This window comes from Atractosteus spatula, chromosome 25, assembly GCF_055471065.1.
Source record: "Atractosteus spatula isolate fAtrSpa1 chromosome 25, fAtrSpa1.hap1, whole genome shotgun sequence".
In the NCBI taxonomy this organism is placed as follows: Eukaryota; Metazoa; Chordata; class Actinopteri; order Semionotiformes; family Lepisosteidae; genus Atractosteus; species Atractosteus spatula.
In genome coordinates, this window is record NC_142730.1 from 5,623,697 (window position 1) to 5,648,942 (window position 25,246).

The 25,246-nt window shown below is 61.3% G+C and overlaps 3 protein-coding genes across 4 annotated transcripts; 1 reads left to right on the top strand and 2 right to left on the bottom strand.

Annotated features, from left to right (window-relative positions):
* The first annotated feature begins 745 nt into the window (after positions 1 to 745).
* chrnb2 (cholinergic receptor, nicotinic, beta 2) lies at positions 746 to 8,102 on the top strand. Its single transcript, XM_088905415.1, has 6 exons — positions 746 to 1,424; positions 4,381 to 4,526; positions 4,630 to 4,674; positions 5,400 to 5,509; positions 5,589 to 6,618; positions 6,991 to 8,102. The coding sequence occupies exons 1-6, from the start codon at positions 1,382 to 1,384 to the stop codon at positions 7,141 to 7,143; spliced, it is 1,527 nt and encodes a 508-aa protein (XP_088761541.1). The 5' UTR covers positions 746 to 1,381; the 3' UTR covers positions 7,144 to 8,102.
* Positions 8,103 to 8,831: 729 nt separating this feature from the next.
* Positions 8,832 to 22,061, bottom strand: adar (adenosine deaminase RNA specific). 2 transcript variants are annotated; one of them, XM_088905414.1, is made up of 15 exons: positions 21,980 to 22,061; positions 16,940 to 18,679; positions 16,660 to 16,840; positions 15,081 to 15,232; positions 14,839 to 14,980; positions 14,487 to 14,716; positions 14,237 to 14,390; positions 13,971 to 14,139; positions 13,193 to 13,286; positions 12,285 to 12,398; positions 11,624 to 11,754; positions 11,317 to 11,499; positions 11,082 to 11,194; positions 10,628 to 10,755; positions 8,832 to 10,513 (listed from the first exon to the last, which is right to left on the bottom strand). In XM_088905414.1, exons 2-15 carry the CDS (start codon positions 18,622 to 18,624, stop codon positions 10,261 to 10,263), a joined length of 3,729 nt encoding a protein of 1,242 aa, XP_088761540.1. In that variant the 5' UTR covers positions 18,625 to 18,679; positions 21,980 to 22,061; the 3' UTR covers positions 8,832 to 10,260. The 2 variants fall into 2 exon arrangements, with proteins under 2 accessions (XP_088761540.1, XP_088761539.1); XM_088905413.1 differs by lacking the exon at positions 21,980 to 22,061 and adding an exon at positions 19,474 to 19,831.
* A 408-nt stretch (positions 22,062 to 22,469) lies between these two features.
* Positions 22,470 to 24,986, bottom strand: LOC148815201 (uncharacterized). The gene is made up of 3 exons (XM_088905837.1): positions 24,788 to 24,986; positions 23,717 to 24,308; positions 22,470 to 22,952 (listed from the first exon to the last, which is right to left on the bottom strand). The coding sequence occupies exons 2-3, from the start codon at positions 24,244 to 24,246 to the stop codon at positions 22,673 to 22,675; spliced, it is 810 nt and encodes a 269-aa protein (XP_088761963.1). The 5' UTR covers positions 24,247 to 24,308; positions 24,788 to 24,986; the 3' UTR covers positions 22,470 to 22,672.
* Between the last annotated feature and the right edge of the window lie 260 nt (positions 24,987 to 25,246).

Here is a 25,246-nt window from a genome sequence, read left to right on the forward strand (position 1 = left end):
CAGCACCACCTCCACACTCCCGGAGCCTTGTGCTTTTCCCAGTCCCTCCCCCAGCTCAGCCTCGGGCTCCTGGAGCCGGGTCAGCGGAGGTACCCCGTGGGAGCGGGGTTCTGGCGGTATTCGGACCCGGGCTGGTTCTGGGGCTCCTTTCAGAGCTCGGCGGCGGTCCAGTCTGGGCTTTAACGACCATCACTCGGACCCCTTCAGCGCTGTGAAGGCTGGGGTCAGACCCCTGTGTGGGATTGTGTGGGGACAGGCGCAGGATGAGTCCGGGCGCGAGGCAGAACCCCAGGACGGGCCGAGATTGGGGACTGAAGGGGATCAGGGTGGGCCTGGCGCCCTGCGGACGTCAACACTTCAGACACAGCCTCAGAGTGACTTCTGTGCTTTCCCTTCATCTCAGCCTCACAGCCTCACAGCCGGGAGCCCGGGCCTCATGAGCTGGGCCGGCGGTGCTGTCATCTCCCCCCACTCAGGAACAGCCGCAGATCCGAGCCCCGCCGGACGTGCCCTGCTCTGCCGCCGCCGGGCATTTCGACTCGTCAATACAAACACATCCCCTGGCTCCGCTCCCTCCGCCGCCGCTGCCTGCGAGCCCGGCTCCGGCTGGCTGGTTCATGAGCGGGGGCCGGGTGTGACGAGGGGAAGGCGGCGGACCCCGTGGAAAGGACACGACGCGTGACGCGCGAAGAAATTCCGGGAGCCTCTGGAGAGAGCGAGAGAGCTGGGAGGAGGAGGAGGAGGAGGAGGCGGAGGGGGGGGGGGGAGAGAGAGAGAGACGCCGCATGCACCTCGCGACTCTAACCGAAGCACACCTCGGCTCTCCCTCTGCCGTCACGCGCTGCCACCCCCCCGGCTCCCGCACTCGGGACGAGAAACCGTCGCGCTACGTGGATTTTGGACTCCCGAAAGAGGGCTCGGGCACAGCGCAGAGAGACGCCTCCCAGCAGCACTGCGGACAGCGGACAGCGGCGCCGGACCGGCCCGCCGGGATGGAATGAGCTCATTTTATCGGCTCCCGCTCTGCGGACCGCCGCCGACCCCCCTTCGTGAAAACCGCGTACCCCCTCCAGCCCGATGCGCTGAGGACTGGGTCGCGCGGGGCGCTGGGGTAACAAGCTCCGGTTCTCGAGAGCGCATCATGTAGGCGCGGCTCCTCCTCCCTGCGCGCGAGAGCACTCGGGGCTCCTGGGAGCCCGAACCGGACTGCGCCGCCTCAGAACATGTCGGCACCGCTTCCAGCGCGCTGCCTGCGGCTCGGCTAAGGCAGACCGAGGCGCCACGGACCGGTCGAGCGAAGGAGCACAGAACCGCCGCCTCCGCTCTTTCCTGCCCCGGCGCCTTGACAGCGGACCGCCGCGCGGCCGTCCCGAGGACAGCCATGGCCCGGCTGCTGTGGCTGTGCCTGCTCGCGAGCTGGAGACGTGAGTGCGGGTGCGGGTGCGCGTGTAAGGAGGAGGGGGGAGGGGGGGTTGGGCGTCGCGCGTCGCGTGCCGCTGGGATGCTGTCGCGTGCGGTGCGCAGGCGACTTATGTAATGTGACCGGCGCGGGAGGGTCAGCTCGCGCGCTGTGTCCGCTGTCGGCCCTGTCGCTCGTCATCAGCGTTGGCTTTGTGTTTCCGTGTTTGGGGTCTTTTACAATCGAGCACTGGGGGAGAGCAGGGCGATATCGCAGTGGCGTGCGAGTGTGGGCACCCTGTGACAGCGTGTCCCCACGAACCGTGGGCCCCCTGGCAGGCGGACCACGCAGAACACGCCAGGACGTCCCCACAGTGGAGACACGCAGGGGTGTCTCCTCCCCGGCGTCAAGCGGCACTAATGAGCTGTTAGGGCTGTGTGGTCCACTGTGTGCCCCGTCAAAGTCCTGACAGTCCAGTCCTCCGAACGCCTGGTCTGCACACGAGCGTCCCGGACAGGGCACCGGCGGGGACAAGGGGGCGGGGCCTCTGGGTGGCTGCAGGTTCAACGCCAAGGTGGGGGCACAGCTGCTCCAGAGCACTCTGATTCCGTAATGGCTGTGGTGTTTGTACTGCTACTGTTACTACTATTACTAATACTTCTAGTGTGAATGTCAACTTCACCGCTGTATATGTGCTGTGTGCACTGTACAGGTGTAGTAGGAGTTCAGTGTGTGTGATGTATGGATGCAGTAGTAGTGCAGTGTGTGTGATGTATGGAGCAGTAGGAGTGCAGTGTGTGATGTATGGAGCAGTAGGAGTGCAGTGTGTGTGATGTATGGAGCAGTAGGAGTGCAGTGTGTGATGTATGGATGCAGTAGGAGTGCAGTGTGTGATGTATGGAGCAGTAGGAGTGCAGTGTGTGTGATGTATGGAGCAGTAGGAGTGCAGTGTGTGTGATGTATGGAGCAGTAGGAGTACAGTGTGTGATGTATGGAGCAGTAGGAGTGCAGTGTGTGTGATGTATGGAGTGGTAGTAGTGCAGTGTGTGTGATGTATGGAGCAGTAGGAGTGCAGTGTGTGTGATGTATGGAGCAGTAGGAGTGCAGTGTGTGATGTATGGAGCAGTAGGAGTGCAGTGTGTGTGATGTATGGAGCAGTAGGAGTGCAGTGTGTGTGATGTATGGAGCAGTAGGAGTGCAGTGTGTGATGTATGGATGCAGTAGGAGTGCAGTGTGTGTGATGTATGGAGCAGTAGGAGTGCAGTGTGTGTGATGTATGGATGCAGTAGGAGTGCAGTGTGTGTGATGTATGGAGCAGTAGGAGTGCAGTGTGTGTGATGTATGGATGCAGTAGGAGTGCAGTGTGTGTGATGTATGGAGTGGTAGGAGTGCAGTGTGTGTGATGTATGGATGCAGTAGGAGTGCAGTGTGTGTGATGTATGGAGCAGTAGGAGTGCAGTGTGTGTGATGTATGGAGCAGTAGGAGTGCAGTGTGTGATGTATGGAGCAGTAGGAGTGCAGTGTGTGTGATGTATGGAGCAGTAGGAGTGCAGTGTGTGTGATGTATGGAGTGGTAGTAGTGCAGTGTGTGTGATGTATGGAGCAGTAGGAGTGCAGTGTGTGTGATGTATGGAGCAGTAGGAGTGCAGTGTGTGATGTATGGAGCAGTAGGAGTGCAGTGTGTGTGATGTATGGAGCAGTAGGAGTGCAGTGTGTGATGTATGGAGCAGTAGGAGTGCAGTGTGTGTGATGTATGGATGCAGTAGGAGTGCAGTGTGTGTGATGTATGGAGCAGTAGGAGTGCAGTGTGTGATGTATGGAGCGGTAGGAGTGCAGTGTGTGTGATGTATGGAGCAGTAGGAGTGCAGTGTGTGTGATGTATGGAGCAGTAGGAGTGCAGTGTGTGATGTATGGAGCAGTAGGAGTGCAGTGTGTGTGATGTATGGAGCAGTAGGAGTGCAGTGTGTGATGTATGGATGCAGTAGGAGTGCAGTGTGTGTGATGTATGGAGCAGTAGGAGTGCAGTGTGTGTGATGTATGGAGCAGTAGGAGTGCAGTGTGCTGTATGTGTCCCTGTCAGTTTCCAGGCAGCTGTAGTGTCTCCTACCCCCTCCCCCACCCTCACCCCCAGCCCCCTCCTTCTTCTCCCTCACTTTCCTGCCCTCTGCTCTCTGCTACAGGGCGAAAAGAGCCTGTTGTCTTGGCAACCACATCTCACAGGATGCTGTGTGCATGAGTGTGTGTGTAAGGATGAGCTGTCAGTGCAATAATAATAATTCCTACAGCACCTCATCCTCTCTGTAGTGTACACAGATCAGGGCAGGAGAGAGACACTGCTGTACCAGCTGAATTAAAGGGGAATTTAGGGAGGATGGACAGTACATCTCTCTATGGAATCTAGTGAGAACAAGGTGTCCTGGGATTTTTAATGTCCTCACTTTTAAGTGTCCACAGTCACCATACGGTGGTGTGGTAGAAGAACGCCCCCTACTGGTCCATCAACTCCTTTTACAGCAGCAGCCTGGTTACCCAGTACTGCCCAGTCAGGGGGGTGTCAGTGTGTGAATTCAGGGGCAGTGTGAGAGGAGAGGGACAGCAGTGTCTCCAGTCCAGTCAGGGGTGTGTCAGTGTGTGAATACAGGGGGAGTGTGAGAGGAGAGGGACAGCAGTGTCTCCAGTCCAGTCAGGGGTGTGTCAGTGTGTGAATTCAGGGGCAGTGTGAGAGGAGAGGGACAGCAGTGTCTCCAGTCCAGTCAGGGGGGTGTCAGTGTGTGAATTCAGGGGCAGTGTGAGAGGAGAGGGACAGCAGTGTCTCCAGTCCAGTCAGGGGTGTGTCAGTGTGTGAATTCAGGGGCAGTGTGAGAGGAAAGGGACAGCAGTGTCTCTAGCAGTGTCTCCAGTCCAGCCAGGTGTGTCTCAGTTTGCTGGTGAATCCAGGACAAGAGGAGTAGGAAATCTTTAACCATTGATCTATACTGTAGGGAGCCTGACAGCAGACACAGAAGAACGATTGGTGGAGCATCTCTTAAACCCCGCCCACTACAACAAACTGATCCGTCCGGCGACCAATGGCTCGGAGCTTGTGACTGTGCAGCTGATGGTGTCTCTGGCTCAGCTGATCAGCGTGGTGAGTCTCCAGAGGGGCTGGCCTGCACCGTGGGGTCTGTTCTGCACCGTCGCTCTGCATTAAACCACTAACATGGTTTCTTCCTGTTCCCCTACGCCTGCAGCACGAGCGAGAGCAGATCATGACCACGAATGTGTGGCTGACGCAGGTGAGTCTCTCTGTCTCTCTCCATCACTGCTTCTCTACTGCACAATAGACTGGCTTGAGGGCGGCACAGTGGTTCACATTGCTGCCTCGCAGCACTGGGGCCCTGGGATCAGTTCTGGACCTGGGCTGCTGTCTGTGTGGAGGAGTTCGTGTGTTCTCCCAGTGTTTGTGTGGGTTTCCTCCCACAGTCCAAAGACACGCTGGTGGGTTAATTGGCTTCTGGGAAAACCGGCCCTGGTGTGTGTGTGTGTGTGTGTGTGTGTGTGTGTGTGTGTGTGTGTGTGTGTGTGTGTGTGTGTGTGTCCTGTGATGGACTGGTGTCCTCTCCAAGGTGTGTGAATGTGTGTGTGTCTATGTGTCCTGTGATGGACTGGTGTCCTCTCCAGGGTGTGTGAGAGTGTGTGTCTATCTGTCCTGTGATGGACTGGTGTCCTCTCCAGGGTGTGTGAGAGTGTGTGTCTATCTGTCCTGTGATGGACTGGTGTCCTCTCCGGGGTGTGTGAGAGTGTGTGTCTATCTGTCCTGTGATGGACTGGTGTCCTCTCCGGGGTGTGTGAGAGTGTGTGTCTATCTGTCCTGTGATGGACTGGCGTCCTGTCCAGGGTGTATCCTGCCTTGCACCCGTTGTTTGCGGGGATAGACTACAGCTCCCCCCCCCCCCCGAATTAGATTAGGTGGGAGGTTAGATGAGAGCTCTCAGCGGCGCCCCCTTGTGTGTGTTGGCAGGAGTGGCAGGACTACCGCCTGACGTGGGACCCGAACGAGTTTGAAGGGATGGTGAAGGTGCGGCTGCCCTCGAAGCACATCTGGCTGCCGGACGTCGTCCTCTACAACAAGTGGGTGCCCCCGCCCCCGCGGCTCCGAACACCGCCCCCTCCTCCGCTCGCCCTCACCCTCTCTCTCTCTCTCCGGCAGCGCGGACGGGATGTACGAGGTGTCCTTCTACTCCAACGCCGTGGTGTCCTACGACGGCAGCGTCTTCTGGCTCCCGCCCGCCATCTACAAGAGCGCCTGCAAGATCGAGGTCAAGCACTTCCCCTTCGACCAGCAGAACTGCACGCTCAAGTTCCGCTCCTGGACCTACGACCGCACCGAGATCGACCTGGTGCTGCGCTCCGACGTGGCCAGCATGGACGACTTCACCCCCAGCGGCGAGTGGGACATCATCGCCCTGCCGGGGCGGCGCAACGAGAACCCGGCCGACTCCACCTACGTGGACATCACCTACGACTTCATCATCCGCCGCAAGCCCCTCTTCTACACCATCAACCTCATCATCCCCTGCGTGCTCATCACCTCGCTGGCCATCCTGGTCTTCTACCTGCCCTCGGACTGCGGCGAGAAGATGACGCTCTGCATCTCCGTGCTGCTGGCCCTCACCGTCTTCCTGCTGCTCATCTCCAAGATCGTGCCGCCCACCTCGCTGGACGTGCCGCTGGTGGGCAAGTACCTGATGTTCACCATGGTGCTGGTGACCTTCTCCATCGTCACCAGCGTGTGCGTGCTCAACGTGCACCACCGCTCGCCCACCACGCACACCATGCCCCCCTGGGTCAAGCTGGTCTTCCTGGAGAAGCTGCCCGCCCTGCTGTTCATGCGCCAGCCGCGCCACAACTGCGCCCGGCAGCGGCTGCGCCACCGGCGCCGCGCCCGCGAGGAGCGGGAGGGCCGCGCCGCCCCCTGCACCTGCTACGTCAACCGCGCCACCGTGCAGGGCTTCGGGGCGGAGCTGGGGGCGCCGGTGGGGGGCGCCGGGGGGGGCCCCGACGGGCTGAACGGGCTCAGGGACGCCCCGCCCCCCAGGAGCCAGCCGGCCCCGCCCCCTCACTCCTCCTCTTCCTCCTCCTCCTTCTTCCTCGGCCAGGCCTGCCCCGGGTTCGAGGAGGCGGTGGAGGGTGTGAGGTTTATCGCCAACCACATGAAGAGCGAGGACGACGACCAGAGCGTGAGTCACTGAGGGGGCTGGGGGGTCTGGGGACGGTCACAGAGTCAGTGTTGGGGGGGCTGGGGAGAGTCTGACAGTGTTGGGGTGACTGGGGCACTCAGAGAGTCGGTCAGTGTTGGGGTGACTGGGGAGAGTCGGTCAGTGTTGGGGTGATTGGGGAGAGTTGGTCAGTGTTGGGGAGAGTCTGACAGTGTTGGGGTGACTGGGGCGCTCAGAGAGTTGGTCAGTGTTGGGGTGACTGGGGAGACTTGGTCAGTGTTGGGGTGATTGGAGAGAGTCGGTCATTGTTGGGGTGACTGGGGTGCTCAGAGAGTCGGTCAGTGTTGTTCTCCACCCCCACCTGAACCCTAACCCGGTCTCCCCTGGCTGCAGGTCAGCGAGGACTGGAAATACGTTGCCATGGTGATCGACCGCCTCTTCTTGTGGATCTTCGTGTTCGTCTGCGTCTTCGGCACGGTGGGCATGTTCCTGCAGCCACTCTTCCAGAACTACACCGCCAAGACCGCCCTCCATATCCCGGAGTGACCAATCACCTGGCGCCTGGGGGCTGGGGGGTGGGGACCCAACAGCCAATCACCTTCCGCGATTGAAGACTGATTGACAGCTGGGCTACCCAACCCAAAAGCAAGAAAACAGAGCCACGCCTACACCTCAGCAGTAACAGCAGCAGAATCTAAGAAACAGCAGCACCTCCTGGAGTCCCCTTGCGTGAGCGCTGCACAATCCAGCCAGCGAGAGAGAGAGAGAGAGAGAGAGCGCAGCTGGTCTCTTCTCAAGCAGCGGACTCAGAGGAAGCCAGCCTCTCCCACCACAGAGGCCAGTCCCAAGCTGAGATTCTCCGGCAGACCACAGCCCCGCCCCCTGCTCTCATCTCTGGAGCGTTGACGCGTCTCTATGACTTTGCACAACAGCGCCTGAAGTGACACTCCATGTCCCAGCTCGGGGGTCCCCAGCTCCAATCCAGTGTGGGGGAGGGGGGAGGGGGCACAGCCTCAGCAGGGGGCTCGAGGGGTCTTTCAGTCACCCCCAGGTTGTTGAGGGCCGTTAGAGTGGCGCACCTCAACTTCAGAGCAGGGGGTGGTGGCAGGGTGAGGGGGGACAGTAAAGTCGGGGACCACCCTGGCTTCGAGGCAAGGGACCCCAGAAAAGGGGACCAATGTTCTGGGGTGAGGAAGGGGAGGTTAACTCTGAGCCCACCGGGGCTGAAGCCAGGAGCACCAGGATCCAGGAGGCCTGCATTAGGAAAAGGAAGGGGGGAGGCTGCTCAGCTTGTCCGCCCCCCCCCCTCCCCTGGAGTGACCCCGAGAGCGGACGGGTGAACGGGGCGCAGACTCGTTGTCTCTTTCTGTTTTTTGTTCGGTTTTCTCTGGAGTGGAGAAGGGGGCTGGGGGGGCCCCCGGCCACTCGCTGTTCGTTGTGGTTTCACTGTCCTTGTGTCCTGGAATGACCCAGCGCCATTAGAGCTTCAATAAAGATAGTAGTCCGACTCGCTCGCACCCGCGTCCTTCCTTCCAGCACCCGCCCACACCGCGTCACCCCCCGTCTCTTCTCCCTGCGTGCAAGAGAGGGGCTCAGGGGTGCTGGGGGTGCACCCAGTGCAGTAGAGAGGCACCCAGTGCCATCGAGGAGTATGACATCACTCTCAGCCTCTCCCCCGTCTCAGCCGGCTGGTGAAACTGGGGTCCCTGCTGTCCTCTCAGGCTGGAGGGGGGGTTCCGCAGCTCTTCCTCGGACCCAGGGGACCCCAGTCCTGGTGCTGAGGGCCAGCGTGTCCGAGAAAACAGCAGCAAGAGCAAACTGACTAATGGACACTGGACAGTGTGGACAGAGAGGTGGGTGTGGACAGACCCAGGCAGGTGGACAGACCCGGGCAGGTGGACAGAGAGGCGAGTGTGGACAGAGAGGTGAGTGTGGACAGACCTGGGCAGGTGGACAGAGAGGCAAGTGTGGACAAATCCGGGCAGGTGGACAGAGAGGTGAGTGTGGACAGACCCGGGCAGGTGGACAGAGAGGCGAGTGTGGACAGAGAGGTGGGTGTGGACAGAGAGGTGGGTGTGGACAGACCCGGGCAGGTGGACAGAGAGGCGAGTGTGGACAGACCCAGGCAGGTGGACAGACCCCTAGTGGCAGTGCTGCTCCTGCAGCAGCTGAGTGCCTCCTCCCAGGCCAGCCCCCCACCCTCCTCCCGGAACAAAGACCAGGCCAAACCCACGGTCCTGCCAAACCTTTTTTATTAAAAACAGAACACGTCAGACGCTCACAGGCCCGGGATCGAGCAGCGATCAGAGGCCCGGGCCTGTGACATTGCCATCACAGCTGGGAAAACAAAACAAAGACAGCGCTTAAACCAAGCGCTCCAGTCTGCCGCTCGCAGGAACAGGAATGAACACGCAGCCCAACGCCCCTGGCGCCGATTTCGAAAAATTAAAACCAACAGGAGATAAAACCCAGAGGTATGGCTTCCTAAAATAAAGTCTTAATAAACTCGTGACGCCCGCCGCCGTTCGCCTGTGAGCTGGGCGCAACTCGACTGACCTCCGCAGGGACACGAGCGAGCTGGAACGGGAGACGCTAATGAAACCGAGCTGTCCGTTTCTTCTCTGGACACCGACGGGAATATCGGGTCGGCATCAGGGCGGCGGAGAGGCGCCTGGAGTGCTCATCACTGAGGCGGGCAGCGGCGATCGACAGCTGTGCCGGCCCCTGCCGCCACAGGCCAGTCAATCCCATGATTCCCCTTCCCAGCGACCCTCCCGCCTCTGTGCTGCTTCACGTTGGCTGCGTGGCTCCCCGGGGAGGAACCGACCTCCATCTTCGACGCACGGGTACCGGCCTGCGACGGAGAAGCCTTTTCCCCCCCGAGTTGAAAAGGTTAAGCCAGCAATGCCCCCCCCAACAGAAGCCCCACGCCCCCCCCCGGCTGCTCAGGACTGTCCCGTGTCTCCCGTCCAGCTCATCGCCCCTTCAGTAAACCCCCACTAACCTGATCGTACCGTTTTCTGGTAAAGAACATCTGAATTTGACCAATAACCTCGAATACCGTTTTCACAGAATCGAACACGTCGAGAAACAAGAAGAACCCGGTTTGGACCTCGGCGTCCGGTTCGCTAAGCGGGGCAGAGCCGGCCCGGATCCGCGCCGACCAGCTCTCTGTGAGGCACTTTGACTGGCTGGGTGGCTTGGGGAAGATCCCAGCGGAACGCCACTCGAGACGAGACGAACCGAGAGAGGGGCTGGCCGACGGGCGCGATTCCTGCCCCTCGCCCCGCAGAACAGGGCGGCGCGGGGGAGGGCCACGCACACGCCGGCAGGGACACCGCGCGGGAGATCGGGCTCGAGCCGCAGCCTGGACACGGGGAGCCGCTGGGCGAGAGTCCGGTCGGCACAGCAGTGAGACCGCGGGGAACACCGCCCCCCCCCCCACCACCCCACCCCAGCAGAGCCACACCACACCACGCCACGCGTCCCACCATCCCCCGCTCCATGACGCAGGGGCTCCTGGGAGCTGGGGGTTCGAGCAGTGTGTTAGAAATGCCTGCTGCGGTCCGAGTGGATCACGTGCCCGGCGGCCACGATGCCCAAGCGCCACACCCCCCCTGCCCCCCCCCCGGCCCCCCCGGCCCCCCCGGCCCCCCCCGGCCCCTAGCCCTCGGCGCAGTGGCTGTCGCACACGAAGCTCTTCTCCTCCAGCGGCTTGTTGATCCAGGTGCCGTAGCCCATGGCCTGCAGCGCCGAGAAGAACTGGGTCTTGGCCCGCTGGAAGTCGTGGGCGGCCAGCTTGGCGTCTCCGTAGGCGGACAGCGCCAGGAGCTCGGCCCGCCCGGCCCGCTGGCACAGCGCCTGGAACAGCCGGAACAGGCTGCTCTTGGAGGCCCGGGACGTCTCCAGCTTCGGCCTGGAGCAGCAGGGGAGAAGAGAGCAGGACGACAACGTCAGGGCTCCGGGCTGTAGGGGGCCGGTTTCCTGTGGGCCCCCGGGCCCGGCTCGGCCCGACCCAGCCCACACCTACCCGTCCTGTTTGCCCTTGGTTCCGTCCAGAACCTCCACGCTCTGCCCGTCCGCCAGGCTCCAGTTCACACTGGACTCCTTCGTCTTGCCTGTGTGGCGCGTGGAGTCGTACACACTGACACGGCCCACCTGCAGAGAGAGAGCACACACTGAACTGAGAATTTGTGTTCTGTGGGAGTATGGAGTGTGTAGCACGTGATGAGTAGAGTTTGTGTATTGTGAGAGTAGGGTGTGTGTAGCGCATGATGAGTAGAGTTTGTGTATTGTGTGAGTAGGGTGTGTGTAGCGCATGATGAGTAGGGTGTGTGTACTGTGCCAGTAGGGTGTGTGTAGCACATGGTGAGTAGAGTTTGTGTACTGTGTGAGTAGGGTGTGTGTAGCGCATGATGAGTAGGGTGTGAGTAGAGTTTGTGTACTGTGCAAGTAGGGAGTGTGTAGCGCGTGTGCAGCCGTACCTCAGGGTGGTTGAGTCTGAAGGGAGGCGGGAGGCTCTTGGTGAACTCGTCTCCGTCTCTGGCCAGGCGGCAGCACACCGCGCGCGTCAGGTGACCGTGGCTGTACAGGTACCCTGCAGGGACAAACAGAGCCCCTCTGAGCCGGGGGTCTCTAACCTCCTCCCCTCCTCTTCCTCTCCTCCCATCTATCTCCCCCTCCTCCCCTCCTCTTCCTCTCCTCCTTCCCCCTCCTCACCCAGGGTGACTGTGCTGAGGTAGACGGGCTCGATGAAGTGGCTCAGCAGCGCCCCCTGCAGGCCCAGCACGTTCCAGCGCAGGATCTTGTCGCTGCAGCTCATGGTGCGGAGCCGCTCGCCGTGCTGGATCCCGTCCCACGTCGGCACGATGTCGCTGGACTCCACCGGGATCGTGCCCTCCCCTGTCGGAGCCGGAGAGGGGAGAGAGCTCGGGGTTACCATGGACTGGAGAGACTGGAGGAGGGGGAGGGGGCAAGGAAGAGGAAGGAAGAGGTGGGAGCCACAGGGAGAAGGAGCACGCCTCACCGTTCTCCACCTTGGTGCGGAGCTTGCCCTGCTTGGAGTTCTCGAAGAGCGGCTGGTGGCCGGCGCCCACCCCGGCCGCGGACTCGCTGCACGACTTGTCGAACAGGGCGCCGTCCCCGCAGGGGGCCGTGCTGAGGCGGGGAGAGACCGAACACCACTGTTAACCACCCGCCCCCCTGCGCACAGGGGGGTGAGACAAGTCAGGCGGCTTGAGATCTCCATGACACAGGCCTGCAGCTGGCGGTAAAACCTGGAGTGGATCAGACTGCTGTGCACTGGGAGTCTGACTGACAGCACAGTAAAACCTGGAGTGGATCAGACTGCTGTACACTGGGAGTCTGCTTGGCCGCTGTATAAAACCTGGAGTGGATCAGACTGCTGTGCACTGGGAGTCTGACAGCACTGTAAAACCTGGAGTGGATCAGACTGCTGTGCACTGGGAGTCTGACAGCACTGTAAAACCTGGAGTGGATCAGACTGCTGTGCACTGGGAGTCTGACAGCACTGTAAAACCTGGAGTGGATCAGACTGCTGTGCACTGGGAGTCTGACTGACAGCACTGTAAAACCTGGAATGGATCAGACTGCAATGCATCTGGGGTGTGACTGACAGCACTGAAGCCTGACCAGCTCCTGGTGCTCTTGCGTGTGGGAGCGCTTACCTGATGTACAGGTGAAACGTGATGCTGGGTTTGAGGCGCAGTTTCCCTCCCTCAGCCGGCTCAAATATATTGTCCTGGGACTCCAGGCCCTTCATCAGCTCGCTGTACAGAAACCTGGGAGGCAGAGGGGGAGGCGGTCATCGTGCGCACTGCGCAGCTCCGCGGGGGAGGAAGACTGCGGCAGCCAGAGGAAGCACAAGCGAGAGAGACCGCAGCGGCAGGAGAGGTCGATACGCAGAGAGAGACGACACAGGAGAGGAGACGGCCCTGGCTCTCTCTCTCTCCGTTCACTTCCCTCCATCCCCCTCCCTCTCTCTCTCTCCAGGGCACAGGAGTCATTCCTGCACTGTGAAGGACACCAGGACGCAGGAAGAAACTGTACACTGGCTCACGGCTCCTGATTCACACAACACACACACCCCTCCAACTCACAGTTTAACACTCCTGACTGCTGGTCACTGCTGACCCCAGGACACTGTCAGTAAGAGTGGGGTGTTGACCCTGGTGTCCTGACTGCTGGTCACTACAGACCCCAGGACACTGTCAGTAAGAGTGGGGTGTTGACCCTGGTGTCCTGACTACTGGTCACTACAGATCCCAGGACACTGTCAGTAAGAGTGGGGTGTTGACCCTGGTGTCCTGACTACTGGTCACTACAGACCCCAGGACACTGTCAGTAAGAGTGGGGTGTGGACCCTGGAGTCCTGACTACTGGTCACCACAGACCCCAGGACACTGTCAGTAAGAGTGGGGTGTTGACCCTGGAGTCCTGACTAAACTCACTCTGGCCTGCACATCTTGGTGAAGCTTTTTGGGATGAAAAGTGTTGTGTATTTTCTAGCTCACTACATAACTAAACATCTGCCCATCTACACAAACAATGGAGTATTCATCACTCAAGTCTTTACCTGATGAACCCTCTTCTGGAGATGATTTCTGCGTGGCAGTCATTAACTGTGTCCCCTTTAAGGCTCAGCTCCTCACCTTTAACACAGCGGTTTCCTAGCAACAAAGAAGCCAAATACTCAGTTAGCATTTACATCACAACTGCCATCATCAGAGCTGTAGAGTGACTGTAGAGACACTCAGTCCAGCTCCTCTGTATCTTCACACTAACACTCCTTCATCATCATCAGAGCTGGAGAGTCACTGTACAGACACTCAGTCCAGCTCCTCTGTATCTTCACACTAACACTCCTTCATCATCATCAGAGCTGTAGAGTGACTGTAGAGACACTCAGTCCAGCTCCTCTGTATCTTCACACTAACACTCCTTCATCATCATCAGAGCTGGAGAGTCACTGTACAGACACTCAGTCCAGCTCCTCTGTATCTTCACATGAACACTCCTTCATCATCATCAGAGCTGGAGAGTAACTGTACAGACACTCAATCCAGCTCCTCTGTATCTTCACACTTACACTCCTTCATCATCATCAGAGCTGTAGAGTCACTGTAAAGACACTCAGTCCAGCTCCTCTGTATCTTCACATGAACACTCCTTCATCATCATCAGAGCTGTAGAGTCACTGTACAGACACTCAGTCCAGCTCCTCTGTATCTTCACATGAACACTCCTTCATCATCATCAGAGCTGGAGAGTCACTGTACAGACACTCAGTCCAGCTCCTCTGTATCTTCACATGAACACTCCATCATCATCATCTGTCCCTCCCTCTCACTCACCGGTGCCCAGGCTGACCACAGTGCCCAGGCTGTCTCCCTTCTTCATGACGATGGTGGCCAGTATCTTGCGTCCCAGCAGGCTGTGCTGTATCCTGGCAGTCAGGGCGTTAAACCGCTGGTGGCTGAGCATGGCCAGCTGGTCGTGGAGGGTGCTGCCGGTGAGCGGGAGCTGGGCGGAGACGGGGGGAGAGAGAGAGAGGGGTCAGCCTGCGCCGGACGGGGCCGCGCACGGGGCCGGACGGCGAGCGGCGAGCGAGCGAGCGCACCTCGGGGGCGAACTCTCCGGTGCGCGCGGCCCTCTCCGCCTCCCCGATGAGCACGCGCAGCGCGGCGTCGGCGGCCTCCTGCTTCCCCTGCTTCTTACTGCTGGCGCTGACCGCGGGGAACCAGCGCCCCCCCACCTTCGCCTGGTACGTGAACCTGCAGGAGAGGAGAGGAGAGGAGAGGGGAGAGCGGTCAGCGCCCGCCCTCGCCACCCCCGGCCCCGCGCCCCAGCGCCAGGCGCCCCGTCCTCACCGCGGCTCGTGCGGCGGCCCGGACTGCTCCACCAGCTTGATCTCGGCAGCGAAGCCCTTGGAGCGCGCGTACTCCAGCAGCCCGCTGATGGCGTTCTTGTTCAGGTGGTTGATGAGGTCGCCCACGCCGGCCGCGTGCGCGGCCTCCAGCTCCGCCACGGTCAGGGGGGGCAGGGAGGGGCCGGGCGGCAGGCTGGGGGCGCCGTCCTCGGGTTCGAAACTGAGCTGCGGCTGTGGGAGGGGAGGGGAGGGGAGGGGGAGAGAGGTTACCGACCGCGGGCTGGGCGGAGGCACAGCGTAGGGGCGCGTGTGCGTGTGCGTGTGCGTGTGCGTGTGGGGGCGGGTCGCCGTACCTTGCTGGGTACCAGCCCGCGTTTCCCATCACCCATCAGCTCCTTCACGGCCACCTCTGCTGCCAGCTGCTTCGCCAGCTTCTTGCTGTTGGCCACAGCTGGCGGGAAGACGTGGTCCCCAACTTTCACCTGGAATGTAAACCTGAGCGAGAGACAGGAGGAGGGGAGGGGGCGTGGATTAACACACACACACTGTACCCCAGCTCGAGAGGGGCTGACGGACAGGAATGACTCGGGGTTACCTGGGGTCGTGAGCAGGCCCCTGCTGGGCAACGGTGAGGAACTCGCAGGGGTGCCCCGATTTCTGCCCGTACTCCATCAGCATGCTGACCGGGTTCTTGCCCCCCGGCAACGAGCGAGAGACCGCCTCCGCCGAGCCCTCTGGAGCAGTGCACTGTAACAAAGGGGAGACATGGTCATACAGTGCGTCTTGTGCCCTCTGTATCCACTACAGTGTCATGGTGGGATTAGTGACCTCAGAACTAGGTTTTTTCCCTTACCCCTAGCTCTCCCCACCCCTTCTCTTTTTCTCTGTACTTGCAGTGTTTCCTTTTAAGCCTTTTTTCTTTTTCTCTTTCCCCTGACCATGGTATTGAGACCAGTGGTCTCAATGATCTCCATGACATCATGTCATGTGGTGTGAGCAGTGGGATCAGTGTGAGCCATGCTCTCGCACACTGTACTCACTGTGGTGTGAGCAGTGGGATCAGTGTGGGCCACGCTCTCACACACTGTACTCACTGTGGTGTGAGCAGTGGGATCAGTGTGGGCCACGCTCTCACACACTGTACGCACTGTGGTGTGAGCAGTGGGATCAGTGTGAGCCATGCTCTCGCACACTGTACTCACTGTGGTGTGAGCGGTGTGGGCCACGCTCTCACACACTGTACTCACTGTGGTGTGAGCAGTGGGATCAGTGTGGGCCATGCTCTCACACACTGTACTCACTGTGGTGTGAGCAGTGGGATCAGTGTGGGCCATGCTCTCACACACTGTACTCACTGTGGTGTGAGCAGTGGGATCAGTGTGAGCCATGCTCTCACACACTGTACTCACTGTGGTGTGAGCGGTGTGGGCCACGCTCTCACACACTGTACTCACTGTGGTGTGAGCAGTGGGATCAGTGTGAGCCATGCTCTCACACACTGTACTCACTGTGGTATGAGCGGTGTGGGCCACGCTCTCACACACTGTACTCACTGTGGTGTGAGCAGTGGGATCAGTGTGGGCCACGCTCTCACACACTGTACTCACTGTGGTGTGAGCAGTGGGATCAGTGTGAGCCATGCTCTCACACACTGTACTCACTGTGGTGTGAGCAGTGGGATCAGTGTGAGCCATGCTCTCACACACTGTACTCACTGTGGTGTGAGCGGTGTGGGCCACGCTCTCACACACTGTACTCACTGTGGTGTGAGCAGTGGGATCAGTGTGGGCCACGCTCTCACACACTGTACTCACTGTGGTGTGAGCAGTGGGATCAGTGTGGGCCACGCTCTCACACACTGTACTCACTGTGGTGTGAGCGGTGGGATCAGTGTGGGCCATGCTCTCACACACTGTACTCACTGTGGTGTGAGCAGTGGGATCAGTGTGAGCCATGCTCTCACACACTGTACTCACTGTGGTGTGAGCGGTGTGAGCCACGCTCTCACACACTGTACTCACTGTGGTGTGAGCGGTGTGGGCCACGCTCTCACACACTGTACTCACTGTGGTGCGAGGCGTGGGATCAGTGTGAGCCATGCTCTCACACACTGTACTCACTGTGGTGTGAGCAGTGGGATCAGTGTGGGCCATGCTCTCACACACTGTACTCACTGTGGTGTGAGACGTGAGACTCTGCGTGTCCATGGCCTCCGAGCTCATTTCCTCTCCCCCCTCCAGCTCTCTCAGCAGGACCTTCAGGGCTTCGGCCGCCGCCTCCTTCTTCGCGGTCTTTTTACTGGACGCCTCCGAGACGGGGAACTTCCTGCTTCCCAGCACCACCTGCATCTTGAACCTGGGGACGGGGAACGAGAGTGTGCGATCAGTGTGGGCCATGCTCTCACACACTGTACTCGCTGTGGCCCGACGGGACGGCACGGCGGACCGTACTGACCTGGGGTCGTGCGAGGGCCCGCTCTGCTCCAGCAGCAGGAAGTCGCAGCTGTCGCCCGTGTGCTGGGCGAACTCCATCAGCCCGCTGACCGGGTTCTTCGACTGGACCTCCTGCAGCTTCTGCAGGGCCCCGGGCCCCCTGTCCTGCGTCACCGGGCCCGCCCCGCTCATGGCGTTCAGGAACTCGGGGATCTCATCCGACGCCCACTGCCCGTTCTCCTCCACGGGGTACCCCACCCGAGACAGGGGGGCCGCGGGGGCGGAGCTGGCTGGTTCCGGTTTGACCTCCGGCTGCCCCCCGTTCCCCACCCCCGCCTCTCTGTCTCCTCCCGGGAGCCCCCCCGCCCCGCGGACCGGCTCCAAGCCGCCGAGCGGAAAAGCGCCGATCACGTCCCCCTGGGAGCCCTCCTGGTCTTCCCCGCCTCCCGGTCCCGATCCCGATCCCGGAACCGCGCCCCGGCCGGGCACCCCCTGCGCCTGGGACTGCGCCACTCTCCGGTGGCGCCCCATCCGCTCCCTCTTCCGGTCGCTCAGGTCCCAGACGGGGTGCGTGGCGCCGCCCTGGTGGGCGACGTCGCCCTGCTGCTCCATGGCGTACAGCGAGGGGTTCACCTGCTTGGCGGTCCTGAAGCCCAGGTGCTTGGAGATCCCGAGGGCGCTGGCCGGGCCCGACTCGTACAGGTACTGGCAGATCCGCTCCCTGGTGTCCGACATGCTGGCGTCCTCCTCCTCGTCTCCCGCGGCCCCGCCCTCAAAGACAGCTTCGACGACCACCTCCCCCCCGCCGGCCCCTCCCTCGCAGCCGGGGTCCGCCTCCCGCTCTGCTCGCCCGCCTCCCGATCCCGGCCCTTCCCGGAAAGCCTCGCCTCCGGGCTCCTCTCCCCCGCCCTCCGAGTCCGAGTCCGAGTCGGAATCCTCTTGGGAGCTCCCGCCTTCCTCTTCCTCACCGGCCGCTTTCCCCTCCTGGTCTTCCTCTTCCTCCCTCGCGCCCTCCTCCTCCTCCTTTCCCCTCTGCCCTCCTCCTCCTCCTCCTCCCTCTCGGCACAAGCTCCAGAGGGGCGGGGTCTCCCCCTGTTTGTGGGCGCGCCCCTCCTTCTCGAGGGCGTACAGCGCCTTGTTGACGCTCTTCTTCGGGAGGCGCAGCCGCTTGGCGAGCAGCCGGGCGTGCGCCGTCTCCCCGGGGCCCAGCGCCCTCAGGCTCTGCAGGACCGCGCCGCGGGCGGGCCGGTCGTCCCCGGCGCCCAGGTCCTGGAACCTGGAGGAGAGGGCGTCGACGGGGTCCTGCCGGGCCGGGCCGGGCGGCCGGGGGCACGCACCCTGGGCCCGCCTCTGGGCGTAGCTCTGCTCCCAGCCCCTAGGGCTCTGGTTCTGGCTCCGGCCCGGCAGCCGGAACGGGGCGCGACCGTAAGCCGGAGCGTACGAGCCCCCCCTGTATCGGGGTGGGCCCCTGAAGCCGGGGTGCTGGCCGGGGTAGCCGGCGGGGTACCCGAAACCGAGGCGCGCTCCGGGCTGGGCCGGGCAGAAGCGGGGGGCCTCGGGGTTCTGGCCAGTGAGGAACTGGACCTGCTGCTGCCGGAAGTCCGGGGGGCCCGCGGGGGGGGGCTGGAGGGGGTGGAGGGGGTGAAGGGGCGGGCGGCGGGACAGAGGCTGGCGCGGTGCTCTGGCACGGCCACCTCCTGCGCTCATAGCGCGCCGGGAGGGCCGGGCAGGGGGGGGGCACACCGGCTCGGGCCCCGAGCACCTGGGGAGAGAGGAGAGGGGGGCGTTAGTGCTGCTCCGGGGGCGAGACCTCCCCCCCGCACCGAGCCAGCCGGCGGGACTGGCGCCAGAATCCCGCACCGGAGACCCGGGAAGCGCGGGTTCGAGCCCGGGTCACCGCACCAGCTGACGGAGACCCGTACTCCCCCAGCGAGCCCCCCGGGCTGGCTCTCGGCCGTCAGCCCGTCTCTAATCGCACCCCAGCCTTTTCCTGGCACGCAGAGGAGTCTCCCCACTTCCCCCCCCGCAACGAGTCCAACAAAACCGACCGGCGATTCTGAACCAGGACTATGAAAAATGCAGCTTTTACACGTTCAATCCAGGCCAACGAGGCGCTGAAAAGAAGATTCGACAAAATCAAGTAGCTCCCCTCGCGCGGAGCCGCGCGCATCACGCTAACGCCGGGCGACAGCGCGCGCCGTGACTCACGGCTCAGCTAATCGGAGCGGAGCCGCAGCAGCAGCGCGAGGGGCTCTGCCGGGACGCCCCGAGCGCCTGAAGGGGGGTGACGTGACCCCCCCCCCCCCCCCCGTCCCCCGATTTAATTTAAGATCAGATCACTTCATCAGCCCTGTACAAGCCCTTGCTTTAGGAATCCGTCTTCTTCGCGTTTAACAAACCCGAAGACGACAGAGGGGAGAGCGTGCCTGCCCTGTCGCTCCTGGAAGCTCTGATGCTTCGCCAACAACCGGGCTGCACTGAACCCCACTGAACCCCACTGAACCCCGCTCAACCCCACTCAACCCCACTCAACACCGCTCTGCGTTAATGACTTACGGTGAACACCGACAGCCGACCGGCGGCTCAGGAACTTCGTCTAAAAGCCCTCGCCTGCCCGGCGGAGTGAGAGCGGAGTGAGACGACTCCGGTGATCAGTGACCCGTCAGCAGAAATTCAAAGACGCCTTCCGGAGCTGCGGGGGAAACCGGTCCCGTCCTCGTCTCTCCCCGAGCGTCCGTGGGGACGGACCGTCACGGCGAGCGGCTTCAACTTTAAAACCCGAACCGGCACCTCCCCGCTGTGCTGAGAGAGATCCGTGCAGCCCGGGTCTCTGCTGCTCCCGGAGCCCAGCCGCGATCGCGTGTGTCTGCCGCGCGAGCCCCTCGCCGCAATCCCAGCGCCTGTCCTCGCTCCGCTTTCGGTTTCCTTTCTCCGCACGAGCGCTCCGATTCCCTGAAGCCGGCGCTGTGCCCGCGCGGCGCCGCCAGGGGGACCCCGACACCCGCGCCACACAAACCGAATAAACCGACTCCCAAACCCCCCCCCCCCCACCGACAGCGCGACTGGACCGGCTGGTCCGGACGTGTCTGTCTTCCTGTTGTTGTTCTGGCACGCCGGGTCGGAGCCGAGCTAGCAACGTGTAGGAACTCAAGCCACTGACGTCAGAAACGGAGCTCCCTGTCAGGGTCCGAGAGCAGCAGGGCTACCGGGCTGTGGGTCTGAAACCACAGAGGAACCGGGCCGCTCCAGTCAGAACAGCACACTGCAGAGCGACTGTGGGTCTCAGAGAGGAACCGGGCCGCTCCAGTCAGAACAGCACACTGTAGAGTGACTGTGGGTCTCAGAGAGGAACCGGACCTCTCCAGTCACAACAGCACACTGCAGAGCGACTGTGGGTCTCAGAGAGGAACCGGACCTCTCCAGTCAGAACAGCACACTGTAGAGTGACTGTGGGTCTCAGATAGGAACCGGACCTCTCCAGTCAGAACAGCACACTGTAGAGTGACTGTGGGTCTCATAGAGGAACCGGACCTCTCCAGTCAGAACAGCACACTGTAGAGTGACTGTGGGTCTCAGAGAGGAACCGGACCTCTCCAGAGAGGAACTGGGCCGCTCCAGTCAGAACACGAGAGGGTGAGAGGAGGACTTGCAGGGAGGTGAGATCCTAAGGGATACAGATAGCTTCACCCCCAGCACAAACTGGGACACAGGGAAACCAGGACAGGCACTGAGAACAGAAGAAGCTGCGCGTTGCACTGGTGCATACGACAAATAAACTGGACTGGACTGGTTATAAAGCAAAGGAGCCACTCGGCCTGTCCAGCCCGTTGGGTTGTTAGTAGTCAATTGATCTCAGGATCTGTTCCACGCTCCCACCACCCTCCGTGTAACGGAGTGCCTCCTGTCCTGATTGGAGGATCTCAACCAGCTGTTTCTGGAAAGAATCCAGGGTACCAGCTTCAAGCACACAGCTGGGCAGCCTGTTCCACACCCCCACCACCCTTTGTGTAAAGCAATGCTTCCTGTCCTTGGCTTTAAATGCTCTTCCCTGTAGTTCCTGCCTGTCTCCTCTGGCCTGTGGTTCGATCAGGCGGGACACAGTGAAACCCCACACTGCCCGCCTCTGCAGTCATCGCCGCAGCACTGCGTGTCTCCTAACTGGCTTCCAGGCTCAAAATATTCTGGCTCCCTCAGCAGCCCTGAACGGCTCTGTGCTGCGCTCACTGTCCCCACTGCTACAGACTGACTGTCCTGCTTCGACTCCTGGATGTTTTGGCTTAATTTTTCCTTTGACTTTTTACCGTGTTTTTCTGTCTCTCTTCATCACTATGCACGGCGTCAGTGGGCTTGGAAAGGGACTTGATAAACAACATGTTATTACTATTCCTAGTGTTGTTGTTGTTGTTGTCATTAAGAGAGGCTGACAGCACTCGTGTGAGGGGGCGGACAAGGACGAACACGCCCGGGAGACGCACCGGCGTCCTTCCCCTGCGGTCCCCAGAGACAGCTCTGCGGGACAGGAGAAGTGCGCTCTGCACAGCCCGAGCCGGCGAACTGTTCCCTCCCGGTAAAATACCGTCCTGGGCCAAGCCGTGCCAGACCACCCCGCAACGATACCACCCTGTGCAGCGCCAGCAGCGCGCTGAAGCTACTGTTCATGCTGAACCCCTGCTGTCCCGACATCCAGCGGCACCGGCAGGACCGGCCCTAGCGCCTGTAGAGCTCCGACTCGCGATCACACGACCCCCGATGCCTCTGCTTCTCACAGGCACAGATGCACAGCCAGTATCGGCTCCGACCGACCCCCCCACCCCACCCCACCCCACTCAGCGCGACCCGGGACCCCTGCCTCTTCCACCTCCAGCCCACTCTCGCCAGCCTTCACTCCTCGCACCCCGAACGTCATGTCGCGATACCACAGGCGGGTCGTGAGCGGCTGGGGGCCACATCTCCCGGCGCAGACCAACTGGGCTCGCTGCCGTCCCCGCCCCGCCTCCCCGACACCAGCCACGCGTGTCTCCGCGAACACCCACCCGGGGCGAACGAGAAAGGCGCTCCCTACCTGCAGAGGGATTAAGGGGTTTGGCAGTGCAGCTCAGGCTCCGCAGTGTGTTGTGGGCTCCACCGCCTCGCCGTCGGAAAACAGGAAGAGCGGCGCGATGACGTCGAAAACAGGCGACGGATTGGTTGAGGGGAGAGGAGGGGTAGAAGCCTATGAAGGGGGGGGAGGTGCAGGCTGGGGGCAGCCTCGATGTGCTGGCCAGTGTGTGTGTGAGTGTGAGTGTGAGTGTGAGTGCTCGGCAGTGAGTGTGTCAGCGTGTCAGTGTGAGTGAGTGTCAGGTAGTGTGTCAGTGCGTCAGAGTGAGTGTGTCAGGGTGTCAATGTACTGTGCGTCAGGCAGTGTGAGTGTCAGGCAGTGAGTGTGTGTCATTGTGACAGTGTGAGTGTGTCAGTGTGAGTGTCAGGCAGTGAGTGTGTGTCATTGTGACAGTGTGAGTGCGTCAGTGTGACAGTGTGAGTGTCAGGCAGTACAGTCACAATTTCCAGCCCAGTACTGTTTGGAGAAGTTTATTGCCTGCAGTCAGTTCAGTGCACAGGCACCATGTTCTCCACTACAGGTCAAAAATGAAACAATTCCAGAAACAGAAAATGACATGATAACTGACCACTCAGCCTTCTACCTGTCCTGAACATCAACACAACGATCTTTATATCCATCTTCTATTCCTCTTCCCTTTGAACAGCTAGGTGCCCCTCATGGAACACCCCATTTTGGGGGTGTCCCTTGCTCCATTCGGACACGGCCCTCTCGCAGCAGTCCGTACAGGTGCTGATTGGCTGTTTTTTTGGGGACCCCCAGTTTCCGGGCGATGAGTGCAGCCGGGGCAGTGGTCTCCGACGGAAGGCCCTCCAGCACCCCCAGCACGTCCTGGGGCTCGCAGTGGGTCCCCTGCCCCAGGGCCAGGCGCTGGAAGCTGGCAGCCAGAGCGCGGGCCTCCCCCTGGCCGGCTGGCTGAGGCCGGGGCACAGGGCCACTGGGAAAGAGGCAGACAGGGAGAGAGAGGGAGGGGGAGTGGGGAGAGAGAGGGAGGGAGGAGGGAGGAGGGGAGGGGGAGTGAGGAGGAGTGAGGAGGAGTGAGGAGAGAGAGGGAGGGAGGAGGGGAGGAGGAGTGAGGAGAGGGAGGGAGGGAGGAGGGGAGGAGTGAGGGAGGAGGAGTGAGGAGAGAGAGGGAGGGAGGAGGGAGGAGGGGAGGGGGAGTGAGGAGGAGTGAGGAGAGGGAGGGAGGGAGGAGGGGAGGAGGAGTGAGGAGAGGGAGGGAGGGAGGAGGGGAGGAGTGAGGGAGGAGGAGTGAGGAGAGGGAGGGAGGGAGGAGGGGTGAGGAGAGAGAGGGAGGGTGGAGGGGAGGAGGAGTGAGGAGAGAGGAGAGAGAGGGAGGGAGGAGGGGAGGAGGAGTGAGGAGAGGGAGGGAGGGAGGAGGGGTGAGGAGAGAGAGGGAGGGAGGAGGGGAGGAGGAGTGAGGAGAGAGAGGGAGGGAGGAGGGGAGGAGGAGTGAGGAGAGGGAGGGAGGGAGGAGGGGTGAGGAGAGAGAGGCAGGGAGAGAGGAGGAAGACGAGTGCTGAGCAGAGACACAGGACCGCTCTCCCTCTCTCTGCCTGGCACACCCACAGCCCTGCCTGTCGCCTAGGCAGCGACGGGCTCACACCCACGTAACCATGGCAGCAGTCTGCCCCCAGTCTCTCAGCTAGTTCAGCCAGTCAGCACTCAGGGCCTCATGCCGGCTGCCCCCCGTCTACATACCTGTCGCTGTCGCTGCCGTTCGTGTCCGCAGTGTGCACGCGCGGCCTGCAGGGGGCGGCGGTGCACGGCCCCTCTGCCCCCTCGCCCTGTGTCTGGCTGGGCAGCCTCCACAGCACGGGGGGCCCCTCCGTCTTGTCCACCTGGCCCCCGCGCAGCAGCGAGTACAGCTGCTGGTTTGCCGACTTCCGGGAGACGCCGAGCTCGCGGGCGATCCGGTGTGCCGGCAGCCCGCCGCCGGGGCCCGCCGACAGGAGGACCTTCAGGACGCTCTGAGGGTCCGGCGGCCCGGGTTCAGGGGACGCCCCGGTGGTCGCAGAAGGGTCCGGTTCCGCAGCGGCGACTCTGTCCCGGTCCGGCGGACGGCGCCGCCCCTCTCCAGCTCGTACAGCGCTCGGTTGACATCCCTGACCGGGGGGGCCCCCGAGGGCGGCCGCGATCTCCCCAGCCGCGTGGCCCCTCTCGCCTCCCTGCGCCCCTGTCCGCAGGAACGCACACACACGGCCCCCAACGTCCCCCTCGGAGGCAGACATCCCTCTCCAGGGCGGGGTTCTGGAGAAGACCCCCACAGAACCTTCACCCAGAGTCACAGCACCTGCGCAGAGGAAGAGCTGTCAAGCACCAGACAGAGACAGAGACAGAGACAGAGAGAGGAGTGGACAGACAGAGACACGGGGGGGAGAGAGAGGAGTGGACAGACAGAGATACAGGGAGGGAGAGAGAGAGGAGTGGACAGAGACACAGGGAGAGAGAGAGGAGTGGACCGACAGAGACACAGGGAGGGAGAGAGAGAGAGAGAGGAGTGGACCGACAGAGACACAGGGAGAGAGCCAGGAGTGGACAGACAGAGACACAGAGAGAGAGAGAGAGAGAGAGAGAGAGAGAGAGAGAGAGAGAGAGGACCGACAGAGACACAGGGAGAGAGCCAGGAGTGGACAGACAGAGACACAGGGAGAGAGCCAGGAGTGGACAGACAGAGACACAGAGAAGGATGCTGCTATAGTGAGGATCACAGCAGGAGAAAGACAAGCAGGTGGGAAGAGATCAGTCCTGAAACAGCCAGTCTTCACCCACCCCGTGTCCCAGCGCAGACTGGACTCGCTCATTTCCCCCTCTACAGCGAGCGGGAGACGAGGCTGCTCCCCGGAGGAAAAAAAATCTAAAATAAAGAAAGTTGTTTAAAATCTTCCACCACTAAAATAATAAAAACGCAAACGCCCTCGCCGAGAGTCTGAGCGAGTGACCCGGAAGGGCTCCCCCACAGCGCCCCCGTGTGGCCAGCAGGGCGAATGTCTCTATCCGAGCCCTGCTGTACTTCAGTGTATTCGCCGTGAAGCGCGTTTTGTAGCTAACCATTAATTCTAATCGTGATTGTTAATTAAAATTACATCACCGAGGGGAACAAGAGCGCTGATAAGACGTTCAGAACAGCAGTAAAATCACAAGGCAAAATAACAAAGAAAAATAAAAGAGAGGTAGGTGTCCAGAAAAGCGCTATATAAGTGTTAGCAATTATTATTATTATTATTATTA

Bases quoted from the DNA above. Each gene is read 5' to 3' on its own strand.
- chrnb2 (XM_088905415.1), top strand. From the start codon at position 1,382: ATGGCCCGGCTGCTGTGGCTGTGCCTGCTCGCGAGCTGGAGAC. The intron at 5,510-5,588 runs GTGGGTGCCCCC...TCTCTCCGGCAG, and splicing joins GACGTCGTCCTCTACAACAA to CGCGGACGGGATGTACGAGG. The intron at 6,619-6,990 runs GTGAGTCACTGA...CCCTGGCTGCAG, and splicing joins GCGAGGACGACGACCAGAGC to GTCAGCGAGGACTGGAAATA.
- adar (XM_088905414.1), bottom strand. From the start codon at position 18,624: ATGAGCGCAGGAGGTGGCCGTGCCAGAGCACCGCGCCAGCCTCTGTCC. The intron at 14,391-14,486 runs GTGAGGACGGGG...CCTCTCCTGCAG, and splicing joins GGGCCGCCGCACGAGCCGCG to GTTCACGTACCAGGCGAAGG. The intron at 10,756-11,081 runs GTACGGCTGCAC...CTCTCTCTGCAG, and splicing joins TCAGACTCAACCACCCTGAG to GTGGGCCGTGTCAGTGTGTA.
- LOC148815201 (XM_088905837.1), bottom strand. From the start codon at position 24,246: ATGTCTGCCTCCGAGGGGGACGTTGGGGGCCGTGTGTGTGCGTTCCTG. The intron at 22,953-23,716 runs GTATGTAGACGG...CCTCTTTCCCAG, and splicing joins AACGGCAGCGACAGCGACAG to TGGCCCTGTGCCCCGGCCTC.